The sequence below is a fragment of the Anas acuta genome, chromosome 5 (assembly GCF_963932015.1).
Source record: "Anas acuta chromosome 5, bAnaAcu1.1, whole genome shotgun sequence".
Taxonomy (NCBI): Eukaryota; Metazoa; Chordata; class Aves; order Anseriformes; family Anatidae; genus Anas; species Anas acuta.
The window spans coordinates 26,066,968-26,093,795 of NC_088983.1; the positions used below are offsets into that span (position 1 = coordinate 26,066,968).

Below are 26,828 nucleotides of genomic sequence, written 5' to 3' on the forward strand. Positions count from 1 at the left end.
GCTGTCGTGAAGCAGCGGGAGGAGAGCGAGGGAAGGAGGAAGGAAGGGGGAGCCCAGGCCCGGCCCGGCCCCCGCCGGGCCCCTCCAGCCCCGCCGCCCCGGAGGAGGAGGAGGAGGCGGCCGGAGGAAGAGGAGGCGGCGCTGCTGCTGCTGCTGCTGCTGCTGCTGCTGCTGCTGTCGCTGCCGGCGGCTATGTAGGGGCCCCGGTGCGGGCGGATCCGGAGGCCGCTGCCCGCCTCTGGAGCGCGGCGCCGGGGCCGGGCCCGGCGGGATGTTCTCCAAGAAGCCGCACGGGGACGTGCGGAAATCCACGCAGAAGGTGCTGGACACCCGCAAGGACCCGCTCACCCGCCTCAAGCACCTGCGCGTCCTCATCGGTGGGTGAGGAGGGGGGGGGGAGGCGGCGAGCGGGGTCCGGCCCTCGGCGCTGTGCGGCCGCCGCCCCCCGGCCCCGGTGCAGGAGGGAGCCGGAGGCCGGGGGCACCGGCGGCAGGGGGGCGGGGGGCCCGCAGGGAAACCCCGACCCTAAGCCTCGGGGCCGGGCCGGGGAGCCCCAGGAGCTCCGCTCCCCGCTGCTGTGCCCAGGCAGCAGCAACCCCACCTTGTCTGGGGGAGGAATTCATCGGGCAGAGGGGGACAGAAGCGAAAAACCGGTGGATTTCCCCACCGAAACGCTGTTGTGAAGTCAGTCAGTTTGAATAGAAGTGGTGAGCAAGCAGTAGTGGTGCCCCTGGCTCCCTAATCAATTTTCCTAAAGTAACAACAGTGTGTTCTCGAGTTGGAGCTGCCAGGGTGAGTGCTCACCAGGACCCCAGTAGGTGAGCATCCATACGGCTATCCTAAAGACACCTCTGCCTTGCAAATTGGTTAGGAGGGAGCATAAGCACTTAAATGGCACCGTAGTGCAGTGTGGACAGCTGTTTAACCTGACCAGCAAATTAGAATGTGTGATTATATGCAGTAACATACCTAATGGAAAAGGCAGAGTTAACCATTTCAAAATATCTGCTAGCTGGAGGTGTTTGTAGAGATCTAGGTCCTTGTCATCAAGCTGTCCTTGAAAAACGCAGCTTCCTCTCGAGCGTGTTTTGGGTCCTGGAGTTCAGTAACCGTATGGGTTGTTTCTGACAGTTTATTAACGTGTGAGCGGAGCGGGGTCAAGGGCAACTGCGTTCTGTATTTAGAACAGAGTGTTGAATGGATTATTTTGGTTTCTGCCCACAGTCTGGGGGTATTTAAGTATATTGTCCTCAGCCTGTAAAGCTGAATTCTTTCCTTTCAAAGGAAAACGGTTCTTGCTCCCTTTTTTCTTTTGTATTAGTGTTTGAAGGAACAGCTGTTCCCACATGGCAGCAACTGCTGCTGCATGACTTATTTCTGCAATGTAATTATGTCTTTTGAAATGGAGAACAGTTTTGTAGCGAGCTATCCCAGACACTTCAGTAGTCAGATATAGCCTCTTGCCTCACTCAGAATCTTAGAACTCGTCCTAGCTAGCTGCACCGAGCCAGTTGTGGCTTGTTTTATGTTGATTTATGTTTATTTTTAGCTCCTTAATCAGTTGAAGAAATTTAAGAGGAAAGATCATTATAAAGAAACTAAATACAGCTCTGAATTTAGTTTTCCTGGCTGTTGTGGGTTAACCCCAGTAGGCAGTACACTGGGTAAAGTATGCTGAGCATTTCCAGTTTGCTGTAGTCTTCAAAACATCATATCTGTCCAATTTTGATCTGTTCTATTCTGGATTTGGTATTTCTGTAACTTGTCTTTTATTTACAAGATTTTTTCCCTCAGGTTTGTTAACAGTCAGGTGCATTTAGTGAGATGCAAGCTGTGAGCTCTGTGTCAAGCAAACGTTCTTATCTAATCTAGGGTTTCTGTTTACTGGCTTTAGGACAGACTAAATCTGTTGGGACATGTTTTCATGTGATGGCCATTCCCCTTTCTCCACCCCAAATGCGTATTTCTTGGCTGTTGAAGCACAGTTCCCACATGCTTTGTCCAAGTTTTGGAGAATACAGTTCAGTGTATGACTGTATGTAGGGAAAGATGTGACACTGCTCTTCAGTTTCTCTGTCTTGTATCCATCTACAAACTTTTATTGTTATTCAGGTGTATCCTAGATCCATGAGGTACAAAAACAAGTTTTTTTATGGGGGGGGGGCAGAGGGATACTTCTCTTATTCATACATGAGTGCAAGAGAAGTGCAGTACAGATTATTTGAAATCCATTTTCTTCTGTGATCACATCTTTGCTTTATTCCTGAAAATTCTCTCCTCCCTAAACAGGCCTTCAAAGCATAATCTCTACACCCTTTCTTCCCCATTTGTTTCTTTGACTAGTCAGCAGGACCAGATTAAAGAAGAGAAAAGTGCCCACATGGGACAGACTGCTGCCCAAGATGGCTTTGGGTTCAGACACCAGCCTGCAGCTTGAACAGTGTAGTGCTGCATTTTCCTGTTTATCATTTTTCTTCAGTGACAACTTCCCCCCCCCCGCCACGCACACACCCCAGCATAATAATCAGCATGCTTCCATGTGCTTCAGGGGAGCCAAGGAGCTAGTGCCAGCAGGCTGTCTGGGGGAGAGGCACTCGTGGAATCTCTGCTCAGTATATTCATTAATGAAAAATGGTTTGTCTTGTTCATTGCTCTTAGCCTCTGTGTATCGGAGACTAAAAGACCATCAAGAAGAGAATTATCTGATGTTTCACATGCAGAGAATGGGGAGAAGTGTTTCTTGTTCATAAATGGCAAAGTGCATTGGACCAGAATTATTTTTTTTGCCATGCGTTTTAGCATTTGGTTCAGCCGCAATAAACTGAAACATGGCCTTAAATTCATGGAGAAGACTTGCAAGGAAGAAAGGAGTGCTACTTCATCTTCCTTCTATTTTAGCAAGGCATCAAAAGCACTCATTTTCCATTAAGACATTACTAAGATAATGAAATAGTTATGAAAAGAGGCAGAGTGGTCAGGAATTCTAGACTGATTGTTATCTGTTAGCCAAAGAAGATACATGCAAACCATTTTGTTAAGGTGAAAGATGAACGGTTGAATCCCACAAAGCAGTGGTACAAGTCAGACATCATCAAAAAATATTTAAGCTAGGATCATATGGTTGTTAGGTAAGACCAGAAGAGAATGAACAGTTTCAGAGAACATAATATGAAGTAAAGTGACCGGATAGCACAAAGGCAGGCAATGTTTATTTTTAACAAATTAAAAATAGTGCACACTGGATGGAATTACATAAATGCCTTTTACAAGACAACTTAGAATCCCGTGAGCTGTATCATTTCGAGAAAAAAATCCTGTTGTTGACAGCTAAGTGCAAATTAGTCTGCTTAAAGTATACAGAAAACTTTGTCTTCATAAAACAGTAGTGTACCGTTATCTGAAAATATCACTGCAGCATTACTAGTCTTGTTGCTGTAGCCAGTATAGAAAGGATTTAGAGATGGGAATGACCCATATAAGAATAAAAGTTTAATGTAAAAAGAAATCTTTGGAATCCCTTTTTGGAGGGGCAGAGAGTGAAAAATGTGGAAACATACATGAAAAAGACAAGGAAATAAAACCTGTTAAGAGCTACCAAATTTGAAGTTACAGTAGAAGATTTTTGACTTGAGGAAGCTCCTGAGCACTACCACGTACGGGTAAAGTGGGGGTAAATGTATTTGTTCCCCCCTCAACTCTTATCTAGGGTCTGCTCTTTGCCACTTCAGACCAGTATCCTGGTTCTCTGCTCTGGCTTAGTATGTCTTTTTTCATGGGATATCTATTCACTCTGTTTTGTAATTAAGTATCCAAAGAAAATTCAGAAATTTAGGCTACCAATTCATAATTGATTAGTTGTTAAAGTAAATATGTTAAATGACCAATTTACGCATGTCACAGACATTCGGTTTCCTTATAGAGGTCAAAGCCTGGAGGAAACCTCGAAGTAGTAATAAATGCTGTTAATACTAAGAACTGCTGTGAAAAATTGGAAAGAGATTGAAGTCATCCTGGGACTTAATCAGTCTGTGAACAAAAGTAATCTGCCTTTGTGTGTTGCCGCTACAGTATCTTTCTTGAAACAGCTGGAACTATCTTCTTTTGAGAGACCTGATGCTTTTAAGTTGGGTTAGTTTCTTCCTGTCGAGAACTGATCATCCTCTTTAATTAGTTCTGGGATGTGCATTTGAAGCATACTGGCTGCTAGCACTATCTCTGTCAGCATGTGACTTTTTTTTTAATCAAACTCTTCTCTCCGGTTCATATACTCCGGGAAGGCTGTGGCACTTGTGCTTACCCAGAGCTGCTTTGGTGGTAAGAGCATGGGAACCCGAGCAGGAGCGTGGTGTGGGATTCTGCTGCCAACAGCGTGGAAGTGCCTCGTCAGCTAATGGCCATTTGGGGGATTGTTAAGAGGAAATAGCATGGAAATAATACTGCCTTTTTCTTATCATCAGTGTTGCACTGCTTAATTGGACCTCAGCATCAAAGAGGTCCTTTTGCTGTGCATATGCACATAAACAGTAGTAACAATGTAATTAAGATTCTCTGGTTTTAAAGTGATAGCTCTTAGAAGTTCATTCTAGTAATCCTTCAAGCAGCAAATCATGCTTGATTTGTCGTGTTGTTAAAGCTGTGCTTTGGGAACTCTGTAAATAATTAAAGCAGCTAGGTATGTGACCCTTTCATAACGTCATACCTTAATAATATTGACTTCTTGTTTTTTCTCTGGCTTTGGTATGAAACATGTTGCTGCTATGGCAGAATATGTGGTTTCAGTCAGAATTTTAAATACATGTATATAAAGAAAGCTAAAACCCCGATATCTTTAATGATTTCTGCATAGTCTTACTGTGTGAAAGCAAGACAAATGAATGTGCTCAGTTTAGAATTTACTTTTACATCTGAATTCTTAAGGGAAATCCTTTGTTTTTCTGCTTTTTGGTAGGGGAGGAGTTACAGGCCTGTAATCTGTCAATCCAGGGTAAAGCAAAAAAGGAGTATTTTGTTTCTTAAAAATATTTTTATTTGCATCTGATACCTTTAAAATACACTGTATCTCTGGAGCTGTGGAGAGCATACTTCTTAACATTTAATGCAAAGAGAACAGGGTGCTTGAAGTGTGGATCTTAGTTATTATTTTGTTTGGGTGTTTTCGGTGGTTGGTTAGTGCTCAACATCTCCTGTGAGTGATCTCCGAAAGGGAGAAGTCAAGCTGTGCAGGACAGAATGAGACAGTCTATATTGGACATTGTCTGATATATTTCTCAATATTAAACAATATACTTAGACAAAGATTGCATTTGTCTAAAGGGATTTTAATTTAAGAAATGTATCTCACTGGCAGCCAGCCCTAATGCTTCAGCTGGATGACATTCATTGGTGTTGCACATGGTCAACATCGTTCATTAGAGTATCGCTGATGTACTATAAGAAACAAAAAATGTTTTACGGCTGTTCAGCTGAAAGGCGGGTGGGGAGCTGCAGCAAACTGGCTGCCTGGAATTTCCTCTGGAGATAACTGTTCCAGAAGTTTCTGTGGATATGCAGTGCTGTATTATTTTTGGCATGAGTTGTGTGTATTTTTTTATTTCCCTCTCCTGGTAATTTGAACTGCGGAGGACATGTCATCGGCGGTATTCATGGGTTTAGCTGCAGGCTAAGTACAGTTTAAGACATCAGAGTTGGTGTTCTGTCAGTCTTAAGCCTGAACCCTTTCTGATCTGTTTTAGCCAGGGGGAAGAAGTGTTTTAAACTTTAGGATTTTGGCTAATGTTCCGCTTGACTTGCAGGCAGCAGCACTGGCCAGTGCTGCTGGCTTGCAAGGACGAGGGCTGGAATCGGATCAAAGTCCCAGAGCAGACAAAGGGACGGCTCTGACCGCTTGGATGCGAGGGAAAGGTCTGCGTGGGTTCAGCTTGTGGCAGTTCACAATGGAAATGACTACACTGCTGTGGAAGTGTTTGAAGTTGCTCACACAAAACCTACCTTCTGGAACACGCCTGAGTTGTCATGGAAGTATTTTTGTAAAGCTCACCGGTGTTGAAACTCCTCTGGAGTCTGCAGGCAACCTGAAACAATTAGGTTGGAGAGCTGTCAGCCACGCTGCTCATTCCTATAGAGCACTGGTGTTGAAATTTGACAACGCTCTGTGTGTAGACCTTGTTCATTAGTGCTGTTAATGTGCTTATTCATTCATGGGTTTTGCCTTGTACGTTTGTCTCTAAAAGATGCTTGTGATCTGGAGTTCAGACTTGTCCAATGCAAAACTGAAGTCCATTAAAAGATTTCTTCTAGTAGGTTCTTTTTTTCAGTACCAAAACCCTCAAGAATATTTTCTTTGACAAAATTACTTCCAAAAAAAATGGAATTGTCTGGCCAAGTAGTTGTTATTGTTACAATAAGGCTAAGGTGCAGCCCTTTTTTAATAGAAGCGCATTTGTAGCGCACTGTTAGAGCAAACCATGTTGTTTCCATCAGTTCTTCTTCGCTTTTTCACAGTCTGTTAACTATGTCAGAGCCATCAGTTAGTTCCAGATGTTTTCTACTTAACCTTTTAAAATGACATGTTTTGGTATTCCAGAGACTGCTTATATATAACTGAATCTCTGCACTGCTTTGCTATGAAACAGCAGTTAAATTTTCCACCATGGGGAGTTAGGAATAAGTTCTACTGGATATTTTGCTTGTATGTTAACTGAAATTTAGGACACTTAGAAACTTCTTGCTTACTAAAGCCAACAATTTATTATGGAAATTGATACTGAAAACTTCAGGCTGTAGCAGGTCTCTGCTTTACAGAAATAGAATTAGATCTGGCCATCTTCCAGGTCATTGTTTGTTGCAGTTGTCACTGGTATTGTGTTTTTGGCTGAGGATGAGGGAAAGTGACTTAAAAGCCACCAAGTCTCTGAATGAGACAAGATAATACTTCTGTTATCTATCAAACTATGGCAGCATGTAGTATAAACACACTATTAAATTCCCTAACACTTAAAAATCAAATTCCAAATTGTGGTTCATTTTGCATACTGGTAGACTGTTCTGTTAGCTGCTACAGTAAATTTCTGTGATGCTTTGTGTAAGCTGGTGAATGTTAATGTTTTCTTTTGGAAAAGTTAAGGCATTTCTAAGATCTGTGCGTGGTTTTTTGTTGTGGTTGTTATAAGGTCAGTAGGTTGATTGTTTACCACTGAAGTTCTGTCCTGTGCAAAAAAATCAGGTTTACCTGCTTTATCTTTGTAAGATTTTAATTTCATACAGAGGTGCAATCATCTACATAGTATTCCTTTGCTTACTCAACTCATTCATAAATATGCAACAGATATTGCAGATTAGTTTATAATCATCTATAATATAATATGTAGGAAACAAAATAGGGAAGGAGGGTTGTATTAAAGCTCACTGAGGTTGTCCTCCTGCAGAGGATTGGGGTATTACACATGTAAACAGTTTTCCAGAATGAAAGAATCTTACTCAGGTGAGCCTGTACAAGTTTAAATATACAATAAAAATCTCTGCTTTTTGTGTTTTACATCTGACAAAATGGTGGTTTGTGTGTTTTTTGTTTTTTTCACTTAAGCTCTCTGAGATGGTACTTGGACTTAGAATGCCGAAGTACTGAATTCTACATATACAATCCAGATCATATCGTTATTCAAATGTTTGATGTAAAGGATTTTTTATTAAAATCCTGAATTACTTCCGTGGATAACAATTATTCCTTCTTAAGAAGGGAGATACTGATAATTGAACCATAATTAAAACCTTTGAGCAAAAACACATTTACAGCAGAGTACAGCAGAGTTGTGCAGCAGAATTAAGCCTAGAACTGCTCTTCCTAAAATGGTCAGCCTCTCCAGACACAGGGATCTGCATAGTTTACTGAGGTACTTGAAAAGAATGTAACCTTTTGGAAAGCTTCAACGATTAACCTTCAAAAGAGTTGGCCATTTGAAAATACCTAAAACCAAGTTCCTGAAAGAGCAGTTGGCCACTTGAAAATAAATGAAAGTAAATTCCTGAAAGTATAGTCGCATATAAGCACAGAAGTTGATAGGAGAGGTGGAGTTTTTTTGTTGTTATTTGGTTCTGATATTTTGTTTTCATTTAGTCCAGTGCTACAGCTCTTGTCTATAAGATGGGAAATAGTACAACTTCCAAGTTTCTATGGATTTACTGGAAACCCGAATTCTGGTTGATCTGGTACTCAGTTGCTCTTGTGGTGAGGTTTGTACAGCTACCTTAGAGGTTGTCTTCCATTTTTAGTTTGTTTCTCTGTATCATGCAACAAAATAGAACTGAATTTGTAAACAGAATAGTTTCTACAACTTCCATAGGAAATGCTAATTTACTTGCTTTATGCTGGACCTAGAAAAAACAAATGCTGCTTTCATAAAAGCTTTGGGGGAGGAGGGAAGGACAGAGAAGTTTTATGGTGTCCCTTTGTGCTTAAACATAACTTTCTCCCTTTATTAAAAAAAAAATAAAGAAAATGAATACATAGATAATGTAGAGATCAAATTTGTACCAATTTTTAGGTCACAGAGAAGTAGTAAGGAAGGTTCACAAATCAAAACTCCATGCTTATTGCTATTGGGAAACGTGAAGAAAAGTGTGTTTTCTTGGCAAAACTTCTGTAAATAATGCTGGAAATTTGAATTTTAGTGTATTGGAACTATTTTTGTACAGTTCAATGTTTGTTTTTTATGTTCTTGGAGTACAGTAAAATATATTGCCCCATTTTTCCCTCTCCTGTTCTGGGAAACTTTTTTGAACTATTCTAAATGGTGCCAGATCTATTTTTGAGTCCTTTTTCTTTTCCATCTGGGCAAGAGTACCAAGAACACAAGGAACACGTTAGTTTGTGTCAGTTGCATGAAGCTGTGGTAAGAGGATACAAAGTTCTTTTGTTTAAAAATAAATAAATTGTAAGCTAAGGAGGCAAGTCTGTTTCTGTGTAATTGTACTTCATGCAAAAAGGCTACATCTCTCCTAGGAAGGCAGGAAAATTAAAGGAGCCAAAGCAGACAAGCAACTTCCTGCAAATTCCCAGTTCAGGGCTGTGTGAAAGGGGCATGCACGAGCTTCTTGTAGAGGAAATGGTTTTTACCTCTCTGCATAGGATTCGTTATACTTCAGGGGAGCATAGGGAAGACAAATAAATGGCTTTGGGTTGAAGAAAATGGTTTAAGGTGAGAGGATTGAAAAGCTGTATCTTTTGGTTGAACACAAGGATAAAGGTGAACTGAAAGTTTTTGAAATACTTTCATTGGCGAAAATGATCAGATTCTTAATGGAAAAAAGCACAACAGTGTATAGCTGGAAGTCAGGTAAATCCAAATGGTGAGCAAGGGATGCATTTTTGGTAAAGTCATCAAGGAGAACAGTAATCTCTTTGTGCCTGTTGCAGCTGTGGGTTGTGCTGAGCACAGGGGCAACAGTGAAATGGAACCATCTGCTCAGGTAGCCACGCTAGGTGACTTCCAGACCAAAATCTTCCAGAATCTGTGTCACTATTTCTGTGCTGTATCTGTTTGTTTTTTTTTTTTCTTCCTACTCCTCCTTCTTGCAGAGGTTCTCAGTCCAGCTGTGCTTAAGTCCCAAGTTTCTGGATCAGTAACTTAGTAGTTCTCTAAGTTCTCATCTCTTAAGATGGTAAGCAGAAGCTGTCCTTTACTTTAGGTGGCAAACAGTGCCCTTTCAGACCAAGAAGCGTGTTTTCCCTTCTTTAAAAGGAAAGCCAATTTTCTGCATTAACAGGAAATGTGTTATTTTCAGGTAATGACAGGAGAAAATTCCCATTCAAAATGCTCTATTTTTATTTCCTTGCATTCTGAAGCAATAGAACTTATTGCAAACACTCCATGATTAACTGAATTCCAAAAACTTCCTTTTGTTTATATTATTGTTTGGGATCTTAGGAAGAAAAGAGTGAATTTCATTTGCTAGAAAAGCTGCAAAGTTAAGGACCTTTTGACTTGCACCCTACTCTTCTGAGCTGTGGCTGTTCTGGAGGTGTCCTTTCAGTGCTAATCAGCTGTCAGTGGTAATACTGTAGGTCTAGGTCTAGCAGTGCTCCTTTATCTCTTTTCTGAGGTAACTGACACCACGTGGTATTAAATAGATAATTACAAACTAAAATGGAGTGTCCTCTGAAATTCCTGTAGAGCAGAGCTCTGTGAAGACACAGGGCTTTTCCATAGTGCCAGTTATACATGTGAAAGTGTCACTGCAGTGATGGTGATACAGATAATGAAGATTCACTGTTGAGCTGGTTATCTAGGCAAGCCTTTAGTTTGTTTCCTAAAGAGTTTAGGAATCTCCAGAAATTAAGAACTGTTGTGATTAAAAGTTCCTTGCCCTGACCTCCTGCAAATCATGGGCCGTTTTGTTTAAAAAGGGGAATGTTTTTTGTTGTCCTGTAATACTGCAGACTCTAAACTATTAGCGGTTCAGCTGCTGATCTGTGAACAGTCTGCAAGAGATCTGCAACACTGGAGGTCTGGTAGTCCTGTATATGGTTGGGAACACGCTTACCTACCTGGACTGCAAAGTTTAGTGCTAGCTTGAAGAGTTGATCTTAGTTTTTAATATAGCACTATCTTCTCCAAGAGCACTCTGGGTCCACCACGCTGACTGTGAAAGACAGTGCAAGAATGCCGGGGTACTGCAGAAATTGAATGTGTATTAGAAAATGTTGTGGCAAGATTTGTGATATAATTGAATTGGCAGCACTGTAAATACTGTTTAAAATATTTAAACTGCCTCCTTGTTCCCGTGTGTTTCCATGCAGTTCTTCTACCACCTAGTTTTTCTAGTTTTTCACAGTTAAATATCAGAGCAGGGAGTGTGGTTCAGTGAGTGTATTGGTATGAAAGAATTAGTTGGAATGTGGGTTTAAAATTAATCTAGATAAATGACTGTATTTCTTTGAGGATTTCCACACAAGTGTTCATAAGTACAGTGCTAGTCTTGGTGGAATTCTGGTTCATCACAGGGGTTTGCAGGTGTTCCAGTCATGCAAGATGCTGTTCCCCATTTTGAAGTTTGCAAGGCACTTATGGCATGCCATGTGGAATTTCATTTGGCTTCTGTTTAAAAGAATGAAAACTTCAAGGACTTCTTTAGCAATATTAATTACTTTTTGTTTTAAATATCTCCTATTATTACTATTGGATAAAACTATATTGTGGGTGACTGAAGAAAAATGAAAATGATCTTCTGTTCTATTTTTCAGACAATGCGGAATCAATTGATCTCAAACAGTTTTTCGACGTACATTTCTCACATATATATTATGTGTTCTTTGAAAACTTTGTGACTATTGAAGTAGGTCTTAAACAAAAAGGTGGGTATTTCAAATAGAATGCCTTTTTATGTCTTTGCATTTCTCTGATCACAAATTGCATTAGGTATGCAGAAATATGTTTAAACGCTAACATGGCAAATAAAGGCAGAGCAACTAAAGATGCACACTGTGGATTGAGGAAGGAGACTTCATTCTCTGGCTGTTTTCAGTTTTGCAAAAGGAGGATTATTAAGTTATTAGGCTTCTGGTGGTCTGCAGAATTACAGAAACATGCTATCTTGCGAAGCAAAGCTAACTTAATCTCTGCTAGCTGCTGATGCTATAATAAAAAGTTATATAAACTGTACATGTTTTAAATCATAACAAATCAAAATATACTTATGCTTTGTATTTGCAGAATGAATACAAAGTAATTCTTACATTGTAGAAATGAATGTCTTTGTTTTATATATTTAACGATCTCTTTCAGTGTTCCTTAAATCTTGTTTTGGTATCTTCTATTTATTTTTAATTGCATCTAGGTCACAAGTCTCAGAGAGAAGAATTAGATTCTATTCTTTTTATTTTTGAGGTAAGATAATTTGAATATTCCTGATTTTTTTTGACTTAGAATTTAGTCCTGTTGAATGTAACAGTATAGCTATACTGCAGTCACATAGAAATATGCTTTATGCTTAACTGCATTCCCTTTTGCTTAGCGTTGAATGTATGTGGTTAATGTAAAAAGAAAAAGAATTTGACTTGTGCTGTTTCAGGAAGGTGTCTTAAAGGAAGAAACATGTTTTCTACATTTGTGGATAGTTCCCAAGTTTGTTTTTGTGGTGGTGTTCCTCTCCCACTCTCCATGTATCGTACACTTTGAAATTCTTATAAAAGTGATCTCTAATTACTCTTGATCTTTTGTTTTTTGATTGCTTGTTGTCCCTGAGTTTGTTCTCATAATTAGATCGCTGCTGCAGAGGGAGTTTTTATAGGTCCCTTTTATTCTTGGAATGTTTTATGATTTGAAAATAACACTTCACAATATCCTTACCAAAAACATAGCCTGACTTAATTAAGATGGTTTAGATTCTAACTCAATAAAATCAGACCATTTCAGATCAGAGATCATAATTTAGAAATAACTTAATGTCATTTTTTGATTGAGGTTTCTGATCATGAATTTGATTATGATAATTGAAAGCTGCTGAATGCTCATTGCAGTGTTGAACACAGATTCAAGAGGCTTTTTTTTTTTTTTGAGTAATGTACGTTGGTGCTTAAAACTGTGGGGTTAGCTGTTAAAAGGAGAGTGAACCTGAAGAGAGCTAGTTTATTTGTTCCCTGGATCCTGCATAAAAGCGTATTAGGTGACCTGTGCTTTGGGAGCAATTGTACAGGCTTTAGAGGGACAGGGCTACTAATCCCTTTGGGAAATCAGTTTGTTTACAAACTGTTCATGCTTCGGACATAAATATTTAAGCACTGTGTAATAGATTTTGAACTGCCTTTGTCTCTGTTCTATTTCTTACTATTTGAAAGATTGTATTCCACTAATCTGGCTGCAGAGGTGTTAAGATTATTATTGCCCCACCTCTGTCCATCGTTATTTTGCTGGAGCTCTTTACCTTGCTGTTGACAAGAGTGAAGCAAATGTTTGCCAGTGCCACAGAGACAAGTTTGCAGCTGAACATCCTTGCTTAAGCCACTGTGAAGGTGAAATTCGCCTAATAGAGCCTGTTGTGAATGGGGAATACTCCCTGTGCTGCAAGAAGTAATATCCAGCAGAGGCAGTGAAGCCATATAAACTGCAGTAACATCTGAAGTCTACAGGACTTGCTAAATAGTCTATTAGAGCCTGTGGGCTTCTTAACTTTAGGAAGGGAATTATCTTGAAAGGACAATAATGCTTCTAAAGACAGCAGTGCAGAAACTTTCTAAAATAACCCTTCAGCTTCTGATCTGTGGCCTTTGTAAGAGTGCTTCTTGGCCTTCTGTTTGTGATATCTGTAACGTAGGTCTGCAGGTTCCATTTTTTATTTTTATTTTTTTTTGTAGAAAATTTTGCAACTCCTTCCAGAAAGGATTCATCAGAGATGGCAATTTCACAGTATTGGTAAGTTAATTTTCTTTTTTCCTTTTTTAATTTTGTTTTTTATTAGTAGCTGTTTCACACTACTCTTTTCTTAGTTTGCACTACTTTTCTCATAAACCTTTAAGTGCCCTAACAAGGATTAAAGTCTTGAAAGAGTAGCAAGATAAGGGGGGAGGAAAAAAAGAGGCAGGGTGTGTATGTGTGGAATGAAACAACAACAAAAATCAACAGTGTAGTAAGATGCTCTTCTAGGTACAAAGAAAGTTGGGCTGTTGAGAAAGAACATTAATGAGTATAATATTAGTTACCCATTCATGTTTAATGTATACCTCCCAAAAAGTCTTTTGGGAAAGATGTTATGGGTTATAAGGAAAGTATGAAAGGTGATCTTTTTTTTTTCTTCTGGCATTGAGAGAATTGCCTGAAGATAAAAAGTTCACCAAGATTAAACTGGAGATTGCCAAGGACTTGTTTAAAAGATATTATCAAGTCTGACCGAGAACTCTGACATCTTGCTTGACAAAGAACAACAACAAAATTTTGTTGTTTTTTTTTTTTTTTCAGGGTTGATTTTAAAGAAGCTTCTTCATACTGGAAATTCATTAAAGGTATTTGAAAAAGTTATATACTGATTAATTTTGTCTAAAATGTTTAAAAATACAAGTAAGAGTATAAGGGTGAATTTTATGGTAAAATCATAGGAGTGAGGTCATGACTTGTGTGTCATGAAGTAATGACTTTTAATCATTATCCTTACTTCAGTAGAACTACTCACAGTAGTAATGTGCTTGTATAGAGTAGACAATCTAAGAATTTGTGCAAGTGGTTGTAAGATTTTGTACTACAGCAGAAGTAAGCCTTTATCATTCGTTGTTGGGGCAAAGAAACTGTTCTTTAGAGCTGAGATTGTCTTAAAAGTGGAAGATTATTTAGGTCAAAGAGACTGATGGGTAGTGTAATAACAGTTGACCATGAGACAAAAGTTACCCATGTAGTTTTGGTGTGGCACAGTCGTTTGCTGCTATTTCTCTGTAAACCATCTGCAGGCTTGGTTGGTGCTGAAATTTTCCAGTGTGAGAATCAGGAGTGGACTGCTCTAGGATTCCATCACCTTCCTTGAAGAAGGAATGAAAAAGGGTAGAAGGAGTCCTGTTGGGGGGAAAAAAAAAGCTCATTTTGCTGTTTTAAATCACAAACATATTTTAAAATCTTATGAAGGATTTGGATTTTCTGAAAAATTCAGATGGCATCTTGCACTACTGTATTCAAGCAAATGTCTAGATGCATGTTGGTTTTCTTCATCTTCTTTCAGGGAAAGCCCTATGAAAGATTCTGTGGGACAAACAGCAGTGCCAAGATGCCAGGGTTGTCCTTGCATTTTTATCAAGGACTTGCAGATGTGCTAGCTTGACTCTGCTGGTGGCCATACTGTCTGTCTACGCTCAAATTTTCCACCCTTCCCTTTCTTCTTCTGCTTCCAGGACATGTCAAAGTGCTTTGGGCCAAACTAACTTGTTCCATTTTCTTTTTTAAGATACGTCGAGAGGGCGTACGTCTCTTTCTACTGTGGCTGCAAGCACTTCAAAATAACTGTAGTAGAGAACAATTATGGATGTTTTCTTGCTTAATTCCTGGATTTTCATCACCACAATCTGAATATGGTCCCCGAACACTAGATAATCTTATTAACCCTCCTCTTAATGTTCAAGAAAGTAAGTAATTTGATAACATTACTCAGTTCTTCATATAATTGAATTCTCAGCACAGAGCAGGAAAGTTGAAGCAGTGTTTGTAGCCAGGAAGATTATGGATCTATTAATCTGTTTCTTGATTGTTTGAGGTCTTATTGAATATTGACACTGTCCTTTTTTGATTTTGCTGGCTTTTCTTTAAACATGTGGCAATGGTAGCTCAGCACATGGTGGGTGAAAATAAATTGACCGATTTAATTTATTTTTAAAAATTACAAGCAGATGTTGCATCTACTGAAAACTTTCATAGGCATGTTCTGCTTATGCTGAACTGTTATACTTGCTTTGGCTTTATTCTAGAGGGTTAGAAAAAAACAGTTTCTGCTATGGCTTTCAAGACAATAAGCAATTGTTAGGGCAACATGTGAAACCAAACAGTTGATCTTCCCACTGTGTCTGTGCACGACCAGGCAATTAAATCTGCAATATTCTTATGGCTCTGAAGGAGTTTTCCCCCTAAATGTCACCTTTTTAAATTGCAAAACACGAGGTCAGAAAGGCCTACACCATTGGAAAGGTGTCAGCATTCTGAGATAAGCTTGTTACACTTTTTTTAATGCCAATATAATTGAGTGATCAATATTGAGTAATCAGAGTATTTTTCTTTTTTTTTTTTTATGACAATTTTTCCTTTGTTCACTCTAGCAGTGTCAGACACTTGTAGCTTTGGGGAACCTTGCTTCCGAACTCGATACGTGTACCTGTTATTAGGATTTCAGGCTTATTGATGAATTGGAATTCAGTTATCAAGTGCAAACTGTGCATTCACACAAATGCAAATAAGAAGCTAACAACTCTTTCTTCTGAGCAGAAAACGCTGTTGCATTTTTCCACTGGTTCCACCCAGTGTTTTAGAGCTGATGCAAGCATTGCTTATAGAAGCAAACAGTGTCTCCTTCATTGCTAATTAAGTTTATTGAAAAAAGCCGATGCTAGCTGCTGAATTTCAGCTCTACAGATTTTTGTAAAAATTTGCTGGATTAAGCCCTGTTTTGGAGTTACCATGTGTATGTCTCCACAGTGGGAAAGGAGGAACAAATTTAAACAGGATGTAGGCAGCATAGAATTGCAGAGTACAAAGGGTGTAATGCAAATATCGAACTGCAGGATCAAGAGTAAAATACTTATCTAGCTTCACTTCAGACACAAAGGAAGTATAAAGCTAAAACTTTATGCAAATTAACTGATGAATTGCTGAATAAAGAAAATAATGAAAGATAAAAAGGTTTAGTTTTTGTAAAATACAAACATTACTCTCTCTTCTGGAATTTATGCAAATAATAAATTGATAAAGCCTTTTGGAAAAATTTGGTTTTAGCAGGTGGATTCCTGCATAGGGAGAATTTATCTTCTTTATCTTCTGTATTTTTAGATATAAACCAGTACAGAACTAGTTTCTTACTTTAGCTCAAACTTATTAAATTTCATTAATGTGTGAGTGGTTTGTGTGAGTGGTTTGTTTTGCCTGTAGGTGTGTCTGTACATTTGTACTTTGGTTACTTGGTAGATATTTATGTATGGAAAGAAATGGCATAAATGTAGACCTGATCTTTTTTTTAATAGCTCAAGTGACTATAGAGGAAATCACTCCACTTGTTCCTCCACAATCAGGCGATAAAGGACAAGAAGATTTAACAAGCTATTTCTTAGAAGCGCTTTTGAAATACATTGTAATTCAGGTATGTTCTATGTTTTCAAACAAATAAATATGAAATAACTAATATGTTTGTTCATTACAAGGTAAAAATTTGCTGCTAGCACTCCATATACGGCAAGTATATATAAAAACGGTTTAAACATCCTACCCCACACCACCAAGTCTTTCATAAAAAATCCAAGTCTCTTAGAAGAACCTCAGTTGGCTTGTGAACTGGCCTTTCACCACAGGGTCCTGCATCAGATTGCAGCAGGGAGGGAAAAAGAACATGCTTGTCAGTCATTGCAAGAAATGCAGATTCCAGCTCTTTGCATTTCTGTCTCCTCACCATGTTGTCTTCAAGCAGTGAAAGGATCAACTAGGCCCTTCCTTATTGTGTAGGCTTCTTGATGCTCAGGGATTTTGCTTTTCAAACTGGAGAAAAAAAAGGGGAAACTTCTAACTGAAAGTACTGGATTTTTGTGATAAGGGTGTTTTAACAAGTCCGAGCAAACTTTTGCTGGCCTCTTTCCTCAGGCTAGCTGGCAAAACCAAATGGAAATAGGTTGTCAGACACAGTGATCTGTAAAACTGGGACAGACAGTGTGTCTGTGCTCAGCATCATATTTTTCTTCTATCTCTTTCCAGAACTGATGCTGTTACATGAGATTATATGTATATCTTCTCCATTCTCTAATGGAAACTCTTAGCTACTGGAAAGTTCTAGTTATTAGAAATACTCTAGGGTGTGTTGAGAGTATGATACGGAGGTTATGGCTTTCCAGCAAGCAATTGTTTCTTTTTCTGATCAACGAGGTATATACTGCCCAGATCTTGTGAGAATTGAGTAGTGACTTGTAGCTATCTTAACAGTACTTTCTGCGGCTTTAGTTCTAGGAGATCTATAAACCTAGGTGTAATACAGTATGCTACACAGAGGTTGGGATTACTGGTACAGCTGAGCAAGTGAACCTTTTTGAGATAGAAGCAGTGGGAAGCAATAAATATTTGGATTGCTTCAGATCTGACAAAAGCTTATGACTTAAGCTCTGCTTGAAAGTAACTGCACTGATGAGATAATACTCATTGAGTGGCATTGCTTTGTGAAAACTAGGTAATAAGATCTTACATGTCCCAAGCTACCTAGAAGGCAGGTTATAGAACTAAACTGTGGACAGAAAATGAAGACTTGAGTAAGTATCTAGTCCACAGCAAGAAACTCGAGTGTCTCTTATTACCTCGCACTGTGTCTTCCCCTTTGTACTTTAACACTTCCATGATCTCCATCAGTATTTCAGATGCCTAAGACAGGGCATGGCAGGAGCTTCTAATGAAAGCTGTTTGGCTAAGCTATTAGTATATAATTAATTTTCTGGCCAGTTAGCACACCGCTTCAAAGCCTGCTCTGCTGTTATGCTCAGCAAACAGCTTGGCTGTATGACAGTCTGTAGGTGTTCCAGGGCACTGACCTTTTGGGTCAGACTTGTACAGCAGAACCCAATGGGAGAGGTATCTAGAAGTTCTTCATGCTTTTATAGGTTATGCTAAAGTGGCTGGATAGTGGCACAGATGCTGTCAAAATAGAATATAACATTTCATGACTTCTGTTTATCTGTCTTCCTCTGTGAACCTGCAGTGCTGGAATAATTAGCAGCCTCATTTAGTTGCTTCCAGCATCTCCCAGTTTGAATAGAGGCCATCATACTTGTGGTCTGTAGCTTAACGATGACTGTTAACTTTGACTAAAATTACCCTCTTACATTCTTGAAGACAACTGTCCTCTCTCTAGTAAATTGGTAGCAGTTTATCTAAATTTAGATGTTGTTCAGACAAGTGTCACAGAACTTATTTGCTGTGTGAATGCTAGCATCTTTTGCTAATTTTTTTAGAAGTACTGAAAATTTCAAGGTTAATAGTTACTTTTTTGGTATTAATGCTGCTAAAAGGACTTCAGGTTACTAGTTTTTACATGTTAGTCTGTTGACTTCTTTGGGATGTGTGTATGTATGTGTGTTCCAGGCTTATTGTCATGAAAATATATCATTAATAAAACTGTGGACTTGGAGGAAGGAATAGGGTGTGTTTGGGGAAGATGCTTTCCTGAAAACTTCCTTTAATTTATTTGTAGTAGACTTTACACAACTCTGCAGGCAGATGCATTCTCCAGGACAAAACCAGAAACTGGATATTGAGTTTATTATTGAGAATTTATGCTTTTCAATAGGAAAACATTTTGTAATGAGGAGGGCTTAGCACTCATGATCCAAAAGCAGATCTGTATAATTCAACTTTAAAGTTGTATCTTCTGATTGCAATTCACAGATTGGGTTGTTTCATGTTGAACAGAGATGAATCCAAATACCTATTGTAACAAATACAAGGACAATTGTTAAGTCAAAATGTGTTAAAACAAATGTTCAGAGTAGCATGGGTAATTGTCCTTTTCTTATGAATATTTTGAAATATGAAAACAGTTTTATTAAAACCAAACAACTAGTTTGACCTTACTTCCTGACTGACCTAATATGGCCATAAAAGCAGATGGATTTGTTGGTTTCAATATTTGTTGTGTTTAAGTTCCTTTTCAATGGAAACAGTCTTTGCTTCATTGAAATTTACCAGCTAATTTCTGCTCTACCCTTTTAAAAAGTGTTTATTAAAATATATATGATACTGTTCCATAGAAATAAATGAGAAACAATTTCATCAGTTATCTTTCTCTTCTACTTCTAGATGTTTACTTTATCCAACAGTTGTTTTCTTCTTTTGCTTTCAAGGTTAAGAGTTTAGAATGGAAGAACAAGGAAAACCAGGAAAAGGGATTTTCATTTTTGTTCTCAAATTTTAAGAAATACTACTTGCCTTCTATTTTCCCAAACATCTGTAAGGAGACCAGCTTATATAACCCTATACTTGGTAAGTGTTAACATAGCTGATAAAATCATTACATTTCCTCTAACAAAGGGTATGGCAAAGCGGTTTTTTGATTGAGTCACATTGCCTGTAAAGAATATTCTCCAAAAGTGTTCCGTATGAAAGAGCATGTTATGGTTTCAGTTCTGTGGTTCTCAATTCTCTATTTGTGGAAGCACCTGAACACTTCATTAGTTTGAGTCAATCTTACTGTATTAACCTGAATCAGGTAAATTAAATGTTATAAAATGGTTCTTTAATGTAGTCTCTGTTGTTGATGCAAGTTATGCTCAGAAGAGAATTTTGTTGAGATAAGAAGTTTAGTGTGTTGTTCTTTGGGAGATGTTGGCTTTATCTGTACAGAATCACAGTGTTTGGATCATACGATGCTTGCTCAAATCTTCAGTCAGGGCAGAGTTGGTTACATTTTTGTATCAACTGTCTTTTGTCAAGAGCTTGCAGTAGGAGGAAGAAGTGAGGTTTTAACACCATCTCTAAGCTGATCATGCTAAAATGCGTCTTTCCATATAAAGACACAATTCTTTATAAAGAGAATTCTTTAATTCTAAGCAAACCTAACTAGTTTTGTTTAGAGGATTTTAGCCCATTTTAAACTAGGATGTTGTTTGCATATCCTGATTTTGCTGTCTCACATTTGTGTGCACCAATGCACAAATTCTTGTAAGCCAACAGAATTGAAGACTCTTGTTTGTTAAACAATATCATCAGTTCAGGCTTTCAGCTGCCATTTTGTTGCCTGAATAATTTGGGTACCTCACTGTTCTTCTTGCATATTGATGCAGTGTCTCATAAGGATTAATAGCAATCTCTCCAGCCACAATTCCAACTTCTAAAATCAAGCTATCAGAAGAATGTTGAACAGGTCTGTCTTTCTGCCAGTCCATGTACATGTATTTGGATTATGGCCTTCTGCAGAGATGAGCATTTCAGAAACCTGGGCTGGGTGTTCTCCTGGGAAAGCCACACAGTGGACCTTCTCATCTAAGGGAGAAGAAACAATATAAATCCAGTTATGTATAACTGTAGAAGAAAAGTTGTGTGAAGATACTGAAGAGTTTCAGTGTTGAAATGGATACAAGTAGAATGATAGCAATGCTGGGAAAGCAAACCTACTTCTACTTGAGGTCCTGGAACAACATATGTGGAAACAATTTCTTTCCATGGAGGTCTTGATGGAATCTTCCACAGAAGTGCTACTGTAGTCCTTTCTTTCTGTGAACCATAAACAAGAAACTTCTACTGTTCTGGACAATGGGGAAGAAGAAGAAATGGGCTCAGATCTCCAAAACTACTGTCAGTACCTTAAACTGTGCAAAGTCAGAGGCAATTCTGAGGATCTGGGGGAAAAGAACAGTAATGAAGGCAACAGAAATATTGGTAAGTGGGATAGGATTTTCTCCTTTCTGAAATTCTTCTTTGGCATGCCTCTCCCCACCCTATTTGAAAACAGTCCTGTATCTGCCTGTTATTGATAGCTCTTTCAGGCAGAAAGCAGTGCAAACCTTGACACAGAGCATGCTGCTGAAAACCAAATTTTTTCATGCTACTCACCTAATACTTAATTTAGGAAAAGTCACGAGACAAATTAGAACAGTAGTTTTACTAAGCAAGCATTAATACAGGGGCTTTGCTGGAGATGGTATATTGGATGCAGATTTGTTGTTGTTAAGGCAGCTTTACAGATACACATATCAGTTACAGTAATGGACATTCCAGTTACAGGGAGCTAACAGTATGCCTCCTCCAAATTCCTTCATGAATCTCACAGGCTTAGAAGAGCAGTACAGTACAGGAGTATGGATTCGTTTTGCTTTGATTGTCTTTTAGCATATATTTAGACTCAGTAATATGTTCTTTGGAAACTTTAGTAAGAGATATGGTTACAATAGTTAGACTTCAGGGGAATTCTAACTTCCATCATTGTAACGTACATATTTGTTCCATTTCTAAGTCATTTAGAAGAGCTCCTTCATTTACAGGTAAACAAAAAAAGTAGGCTGCCATATGGCTCTGTTAAGCTTGTTATTGACTTACAAAGTAAGCATGGTCAAAACTGCAAGTGTCCACTGTTACAACTGTGTTTTTTTTCTAGCTTTTTCATTCTCTGCCCTGAGTATGTCTTCCAAAGTTCCCTGGTGGGGCAGGGCAGAATGGAAAAATGGAAAATTGGGGGAAGGAAATATTTTCTCCTGTGTTATTTGAGTCAATCTAGTAAACTTCTGTTTTACTTTGTTTTTAGGTCAGTGCCCTCACCTAGAGCCTTCACAGAAATGTGCAAATACAAGAAACAATTGAAGGAAGATAGATTTGAGAAGCAGCTGCAGCACATAATACAGTTGATAGAAAATGTGTATAGAGAGGATGTTCTGAGAAGATACCATGAAACTACAGAAGGAGACAGTGTACTACAAGGACATGTTTACTGCATGTCTCCTGGTTGTCCTTTTGAAAATACTGTCCAGGTGCTGTTACTGCACAGCCAGTATTGCAGCTTTCACACCCTACTGAATGCTAATAGATACCAGAGAGAACTGGTTTTTGCATCTTTTTTACTGCACTACCAGGCACTTCATTTTTATTTACTGTGCTGTTATTTATGCTGCTGTGTAAGATGTTATTTTTTTTAATATTTTTCCTAAGCTGCTGTCTTCCACAGAATGAAAACAATGTACTGTTTTTTTTTTTGTTTGTATTAAATAAAACCTTTGTAAACAGTTTAAAAGTATTCTGTGAGTTTGTAACTTAATTTTACGTGGTTGGTATGCAAGAGTCACATAGTTTTTCTGCTTTTTTTCTCTTAAAATAATGTTTCCATTAGAAGCAGTTGATGTTATTTTAAAGTGTGTTCTGGAAACAGTCATCTGTTAGCAGCACCAGAATGAGACTGTCACTCCTTTCGTATGTGTGTTGAAATGACGCTGAGATATACCAGCCTGGGTATCCTCTACACTGGTGCTAGCTGGTGTGATGTGCGTGTGTGCTGTTAACAGGGAAACCTTTACAGCACGGTGGCAAGTAGGCTATGTTCACTTCAGACACCTTGAGCTGTTTGTGACTGTCATAAGACAATCAGCTACTGTCTAGGCAATTATTTCTTTGCTGCTGCAAAGGATTTTGGTCCTTTTGAACTGTAACACCATAACCCAGCAGAAATTGTGCTGGATCCCCCTCAAACAACACAAAAAACTCAACTGTTGACCTGGCATTAGGAAGATATAGTCGGGAAACAACTTTATATTATACAGTGTGACTACTCTGCGTCTTCTTTGATCTCAAGCATAATTATTTTTGAACTGCCTTCTGGCCTACTCAAAGATTGTAAAACCATGGAACATACCTCACTACTTAGCTGCATACAGTAGAAAAGTTGAGACAGTGGTGAAATACTGCTCTGCACAATCGGTCTCTCTCCATATCTGAACAGGACCATTATGCCTTCTGTTTTGTGTTTTTGTTGTTTGCTTTTGTGAGGGAGGGGAAGGTTGCATGTATCCCCAGATAAAAGCTGTGATACTGAAATGCCAGCAGTAGGGTACGTTCTGACTGCACATGTCATCTTCAGTCCTCGGACAGACTTTCATCAGATCCTTGTATTGGAGCAGATCTCATACTTGCCCTTCTACGCTGAAGAACCAGGAATAAAGTTGGCACACTGATGATAATTACAGCAATGTTCTATACTCTGTATTGGGCTGCAAAATCCAGAAATGGCTTTTGCAGTATTGAGGTAGCTGATACATGCCAGGAGTTTCACTGGGATGTTGATGTATGTCCTTGCAGAAATGTAGATTATGCACCATTTAAAAAAAAAAAAAATCAAACAACTATTCTCCTTTCCCCACTCTGTGTTTTTGTAACACTTTTACTGCAGATGTCTTCCAAGTTGGGTTTTCAAGAACTGCCACTCTGTTTTTTTCTGTATTAGATGCAGGAATATCACTGGTACCGTCAGTATCTTTGTCACTTCAAGAGTAGAAAACCAGAAGGTGTACGCTATTCAGAACCATTGTGTAGAACATGGGATGGAGAAAAGCAAGTTGTAGGTTATAAATCCCAAATAACCCCAGCTCCTTCAGAACTGGATTGTCATCCTACTGGGCATTGTTCATTGTGTTTCTTGCAATCTAGGATGGGAATTAGTACTGTTAGAATTGTGTTTTAGCTGAATCACATGAAGTTGCATGTGCTCTTGCTCTGGCAGCGAAATCCACCAAAATTGCCTGGTGCAAATGTGGCATTAGATGAAGCTGTGAGACTTAAGTGGCCTTGGAGAAGAATTTTTCACTGTCCTATTACTCATCTTTCACCTATTTTAGAGCCAAAAGAGTCTTTTCTTATTGCAGCTGCTTTTAAAATACAGTTTGGAATTAAAGCTATCGCCTTATAGGCACGATTAGATGTTAGCATCCATGTCAGTAAACAACTGATGACCCTTATCTCTATGTGGCTTAACTATGGGTTGCTGCAGACAGAGATTCCTAGGGCTGCATTAGAAAATGTAATGCATTGCTTCTGAACTGCATCTGTTTTCCCAGTAGGTTTGGTATTAGGATGTGATTTACAATGGTTCTTCAATGTCTGTAAAATGAGTCGCAGATAAATTGTTGCTTTGAGATTATCTGTATCATAGCCATTTAGGCAAATTTTGGGATAATGCGTACAACAGCAAATGTTAAAAAAACAGAATCTCTGAACGTTCACCATGTATTGGTTATGGTTTTCAGATTTCTTACACGCAGTTTTCTCTCTGCATGTATTTTAAAATGTTGCACTTCCTTACAGATATACCACAGATGAGACCAAAGCCACACTACGCAATGGTTAAGAAAGATGCTGAAACCAATGAGGCAATATATTGCACAAAGGAACCTTTTATTAAGGCTCGTGTTATTGTCATTCGGTGGTTGGTGTCTTTCTGGCTTGAGCCAAAACCTCATGCAGGACCTCATATTCCTGGGATGGAAGGTGAAAATGTGCCAAAGAATATACAGGTAAAATCATATACGCAAGGTTTTCTTTTTTCATGTGTTTGTCTTGATTGTATTCTCAGCAGCATGTAGCCCCATGGAAAAAAAAAATCTAAACAATTTTTCTGCATATGAATTCAGTTTAGAAGGATTTGCTGTACTTCAAAAAAATAAATAAATTTTCTAAACATTTGGGTTTTAATCAAGTAGAGGTAAAAATCTTTGAAATGCGCTGAATCTTGTCTTTTTTGTAATTCTTTGTACTGCTTTAAATTCTTCTATGTAATTTAAATTTTATGTTCAAATTGTATTGCTAAAATGTGTTATGGAAATTCTCTTTAATTTTTGTTTCAGAGAGCAGCTGCTAGCATGGCTTCAAGGGAAGACAGCAAAAATGACAGCACTGATAAGCAGGACAGAAATGCAGAGCCAGAACAATCTCATTCTAATACAAGCACTCTAACAGAGAGAGAACCAAGTTCTTCCAGCCTCTGCAGTATTGATGAAGAACATTTAACTGATATTGAAATTGTCCGCAAAGTCTTTTCTTCTAAAAGAAGTAATGTTAATTTTCTAACTGAGATTTTTCGACAGGTAAAGAACCTGCTTTAGAACGCAAGAATATTGACTATTATACTATATACTGTGTCAGAGTTTTTTCAAGTGTATTTGCTAACCAGAGCATTATATGAGAGTTCATTTTTTGTCATCTTGCCTTTAAAATTAAAACATTAGAAAATATATCAGAATTTTTCCCTTTTAATCAGAATATCTCCAATTCCTGATTTTTCTAATTCTATTTCTTTACTAACTGGCTTTAGAGCATTTAACTTGGACTTTATAATTCCCTATAGACAATAACGTTTGATCTTTTCATGCATCAACCCCATAGCTATTAGAGCTCATAACCAAAAGTAAAAATAAACCTGCTGTAGGAGTCTGCAGCTGTTCAAGAGCTGTTTTAGGAGCAGTCAAATGCCCTTACCTTGACAGCATTCATCAGGAGAGTGAGACAGATGGCTACAGAAGGTAGCATTCTGCTTTTGACTTTACTGCAACCACAAGTGTTAGCTAAATGTACTCAAAATAGTGTTTTTCAGATGTAAACTTTACTAAACAAATTTAAACTAAGAACATATGCCAGAATACTGAGTCTTTCCTATAATACAAAGATACTTAGCTTTGAGCTCAAAGCAGAAAAATGGAACCAAGTGGATTTTCTGTATGCCCTTGAGAACAGAACAAAAGGTGAAGAGGTTTTTCTGAATAAAATTAAAGAAAAATACGCTAACTTTCAGTTGAAGTGCAAGATGCTAATTGCTTTAAACAACATAAAACTAAACATGCAAAACCTCCAATATTTCTGGATGAAAGGGTTATTTTTGATTGCGGTGAATGTCAGAAGCATATCCACTGAAACTTATCCATCAGAAGCTTAACCACATCCTGTGTGTTGAAGAACTTGGACGCATTACTGAAGGAGATAGCAGAGTTACCAAATTTAGACTGCCACTTGGGTTGACAGAGCCTGAGGCATTGAATGTGGATTCAAAATTATTGATACATCTATTTACAGCCCTTTCGTTTTTTTTTCTTCACACTTCGTTTTAATGGGTTTCTTCTTTTTCTTCGCACTTTTTAGTTTGATACTCAGATGCCACATCCATTTCTGGAGAGAGAGCATATTGTTTGTGTCAAGTGGGCACTACTTACAGGAGTCAGTGAGTTTTCAACATTCACACCATGGGCTCCATAAAACTATGTGTTAATGTAGTTTATCTGTTCTTTTTCTTTTTTTTTTTTCCTTTTTTTTTTTTTTAATACAGTTAGGTCATCGTGGTCTTTGGTAAATGCATTTATAGTTTGTTGAAACCTGACTAATGTTAAAAGTTCCTGATCTCTGACTACTTGTTACCAGTACAGCAGGTACATAAAACCTGCTGAAGAGGGCAGAAATTGGCCATCACACTGACTCAAATGCATTATTTTTAAAAATAATAATTTTGAAATCTTTTCAGGGAGTCAAGCTACTGTTTAAGGCTACTGTTCTGAATCTCATCTAGATAAAAATAAGATATATGCCTACCAGTAATGTATGACACTTGAAATTTTGTCATTTAGAACTCTTCCAAGTCCTCTGAATCAAAGGTGCTGT

General features: G+C 38.4%; 1 protein-coding gene across 16 annotated transcripts in view; it reads left to right on the top strand.

Annotated features, from left to right (window-relative positions):
• Positions 1-26,828, top strand: part of RALGAPA1 (Ral GTPase activating protein catalytic subunit alpha 1) — a 127,842-nt gene continuing 101,014 nt past the window's right edge. For 9 of the 16 annotated variants that reach the window (XM_068683319.1, XM_068683323.1, XM_068683320.1 and 6 more), the window contains exons 1-10: positions 1-377; positions 11,240-11,350; positions 11,833-11,882; positions 13,349-13,406; positions 13,950-13,993; positions 14,920-15,097; positions 16,700-16,815; positions 19,550-19,688; positions 24,489-24,697; positions 25,028-25,267. In XM_068683319.1, coding sequence (XP_068539420.1) covers positions 272-377; positions 11,240-11,350; positions 11,833-11,882; positions 13,349-13,406; positions 13,950-13,993; positions 14,920-15,097; positions 16,700-16,815; positions 19,550-19,688; positions 24,489-24,697; positions 25,028-25,267 — 1,251 coding nt within the window. In that variant the 5' untranslated portion in view covers positions 1-271. The remainder of the gene's footprint in view (positions 378-11,239; positions 11,351-11,832; positions 11,883-13,348; positions 13,407-13,949; positions 13,994-14,919; positions 15,098-16,699; positions 16,816-19,549; positions 19,689-24,488; positions 24,698-25,027; positions 25,268-26,828) is intronic. The other 7 variants (XM_068683330.1, XM_068683337.1, XM_068683331.1 and 4 more) reach the window with 1 other exon arrangement.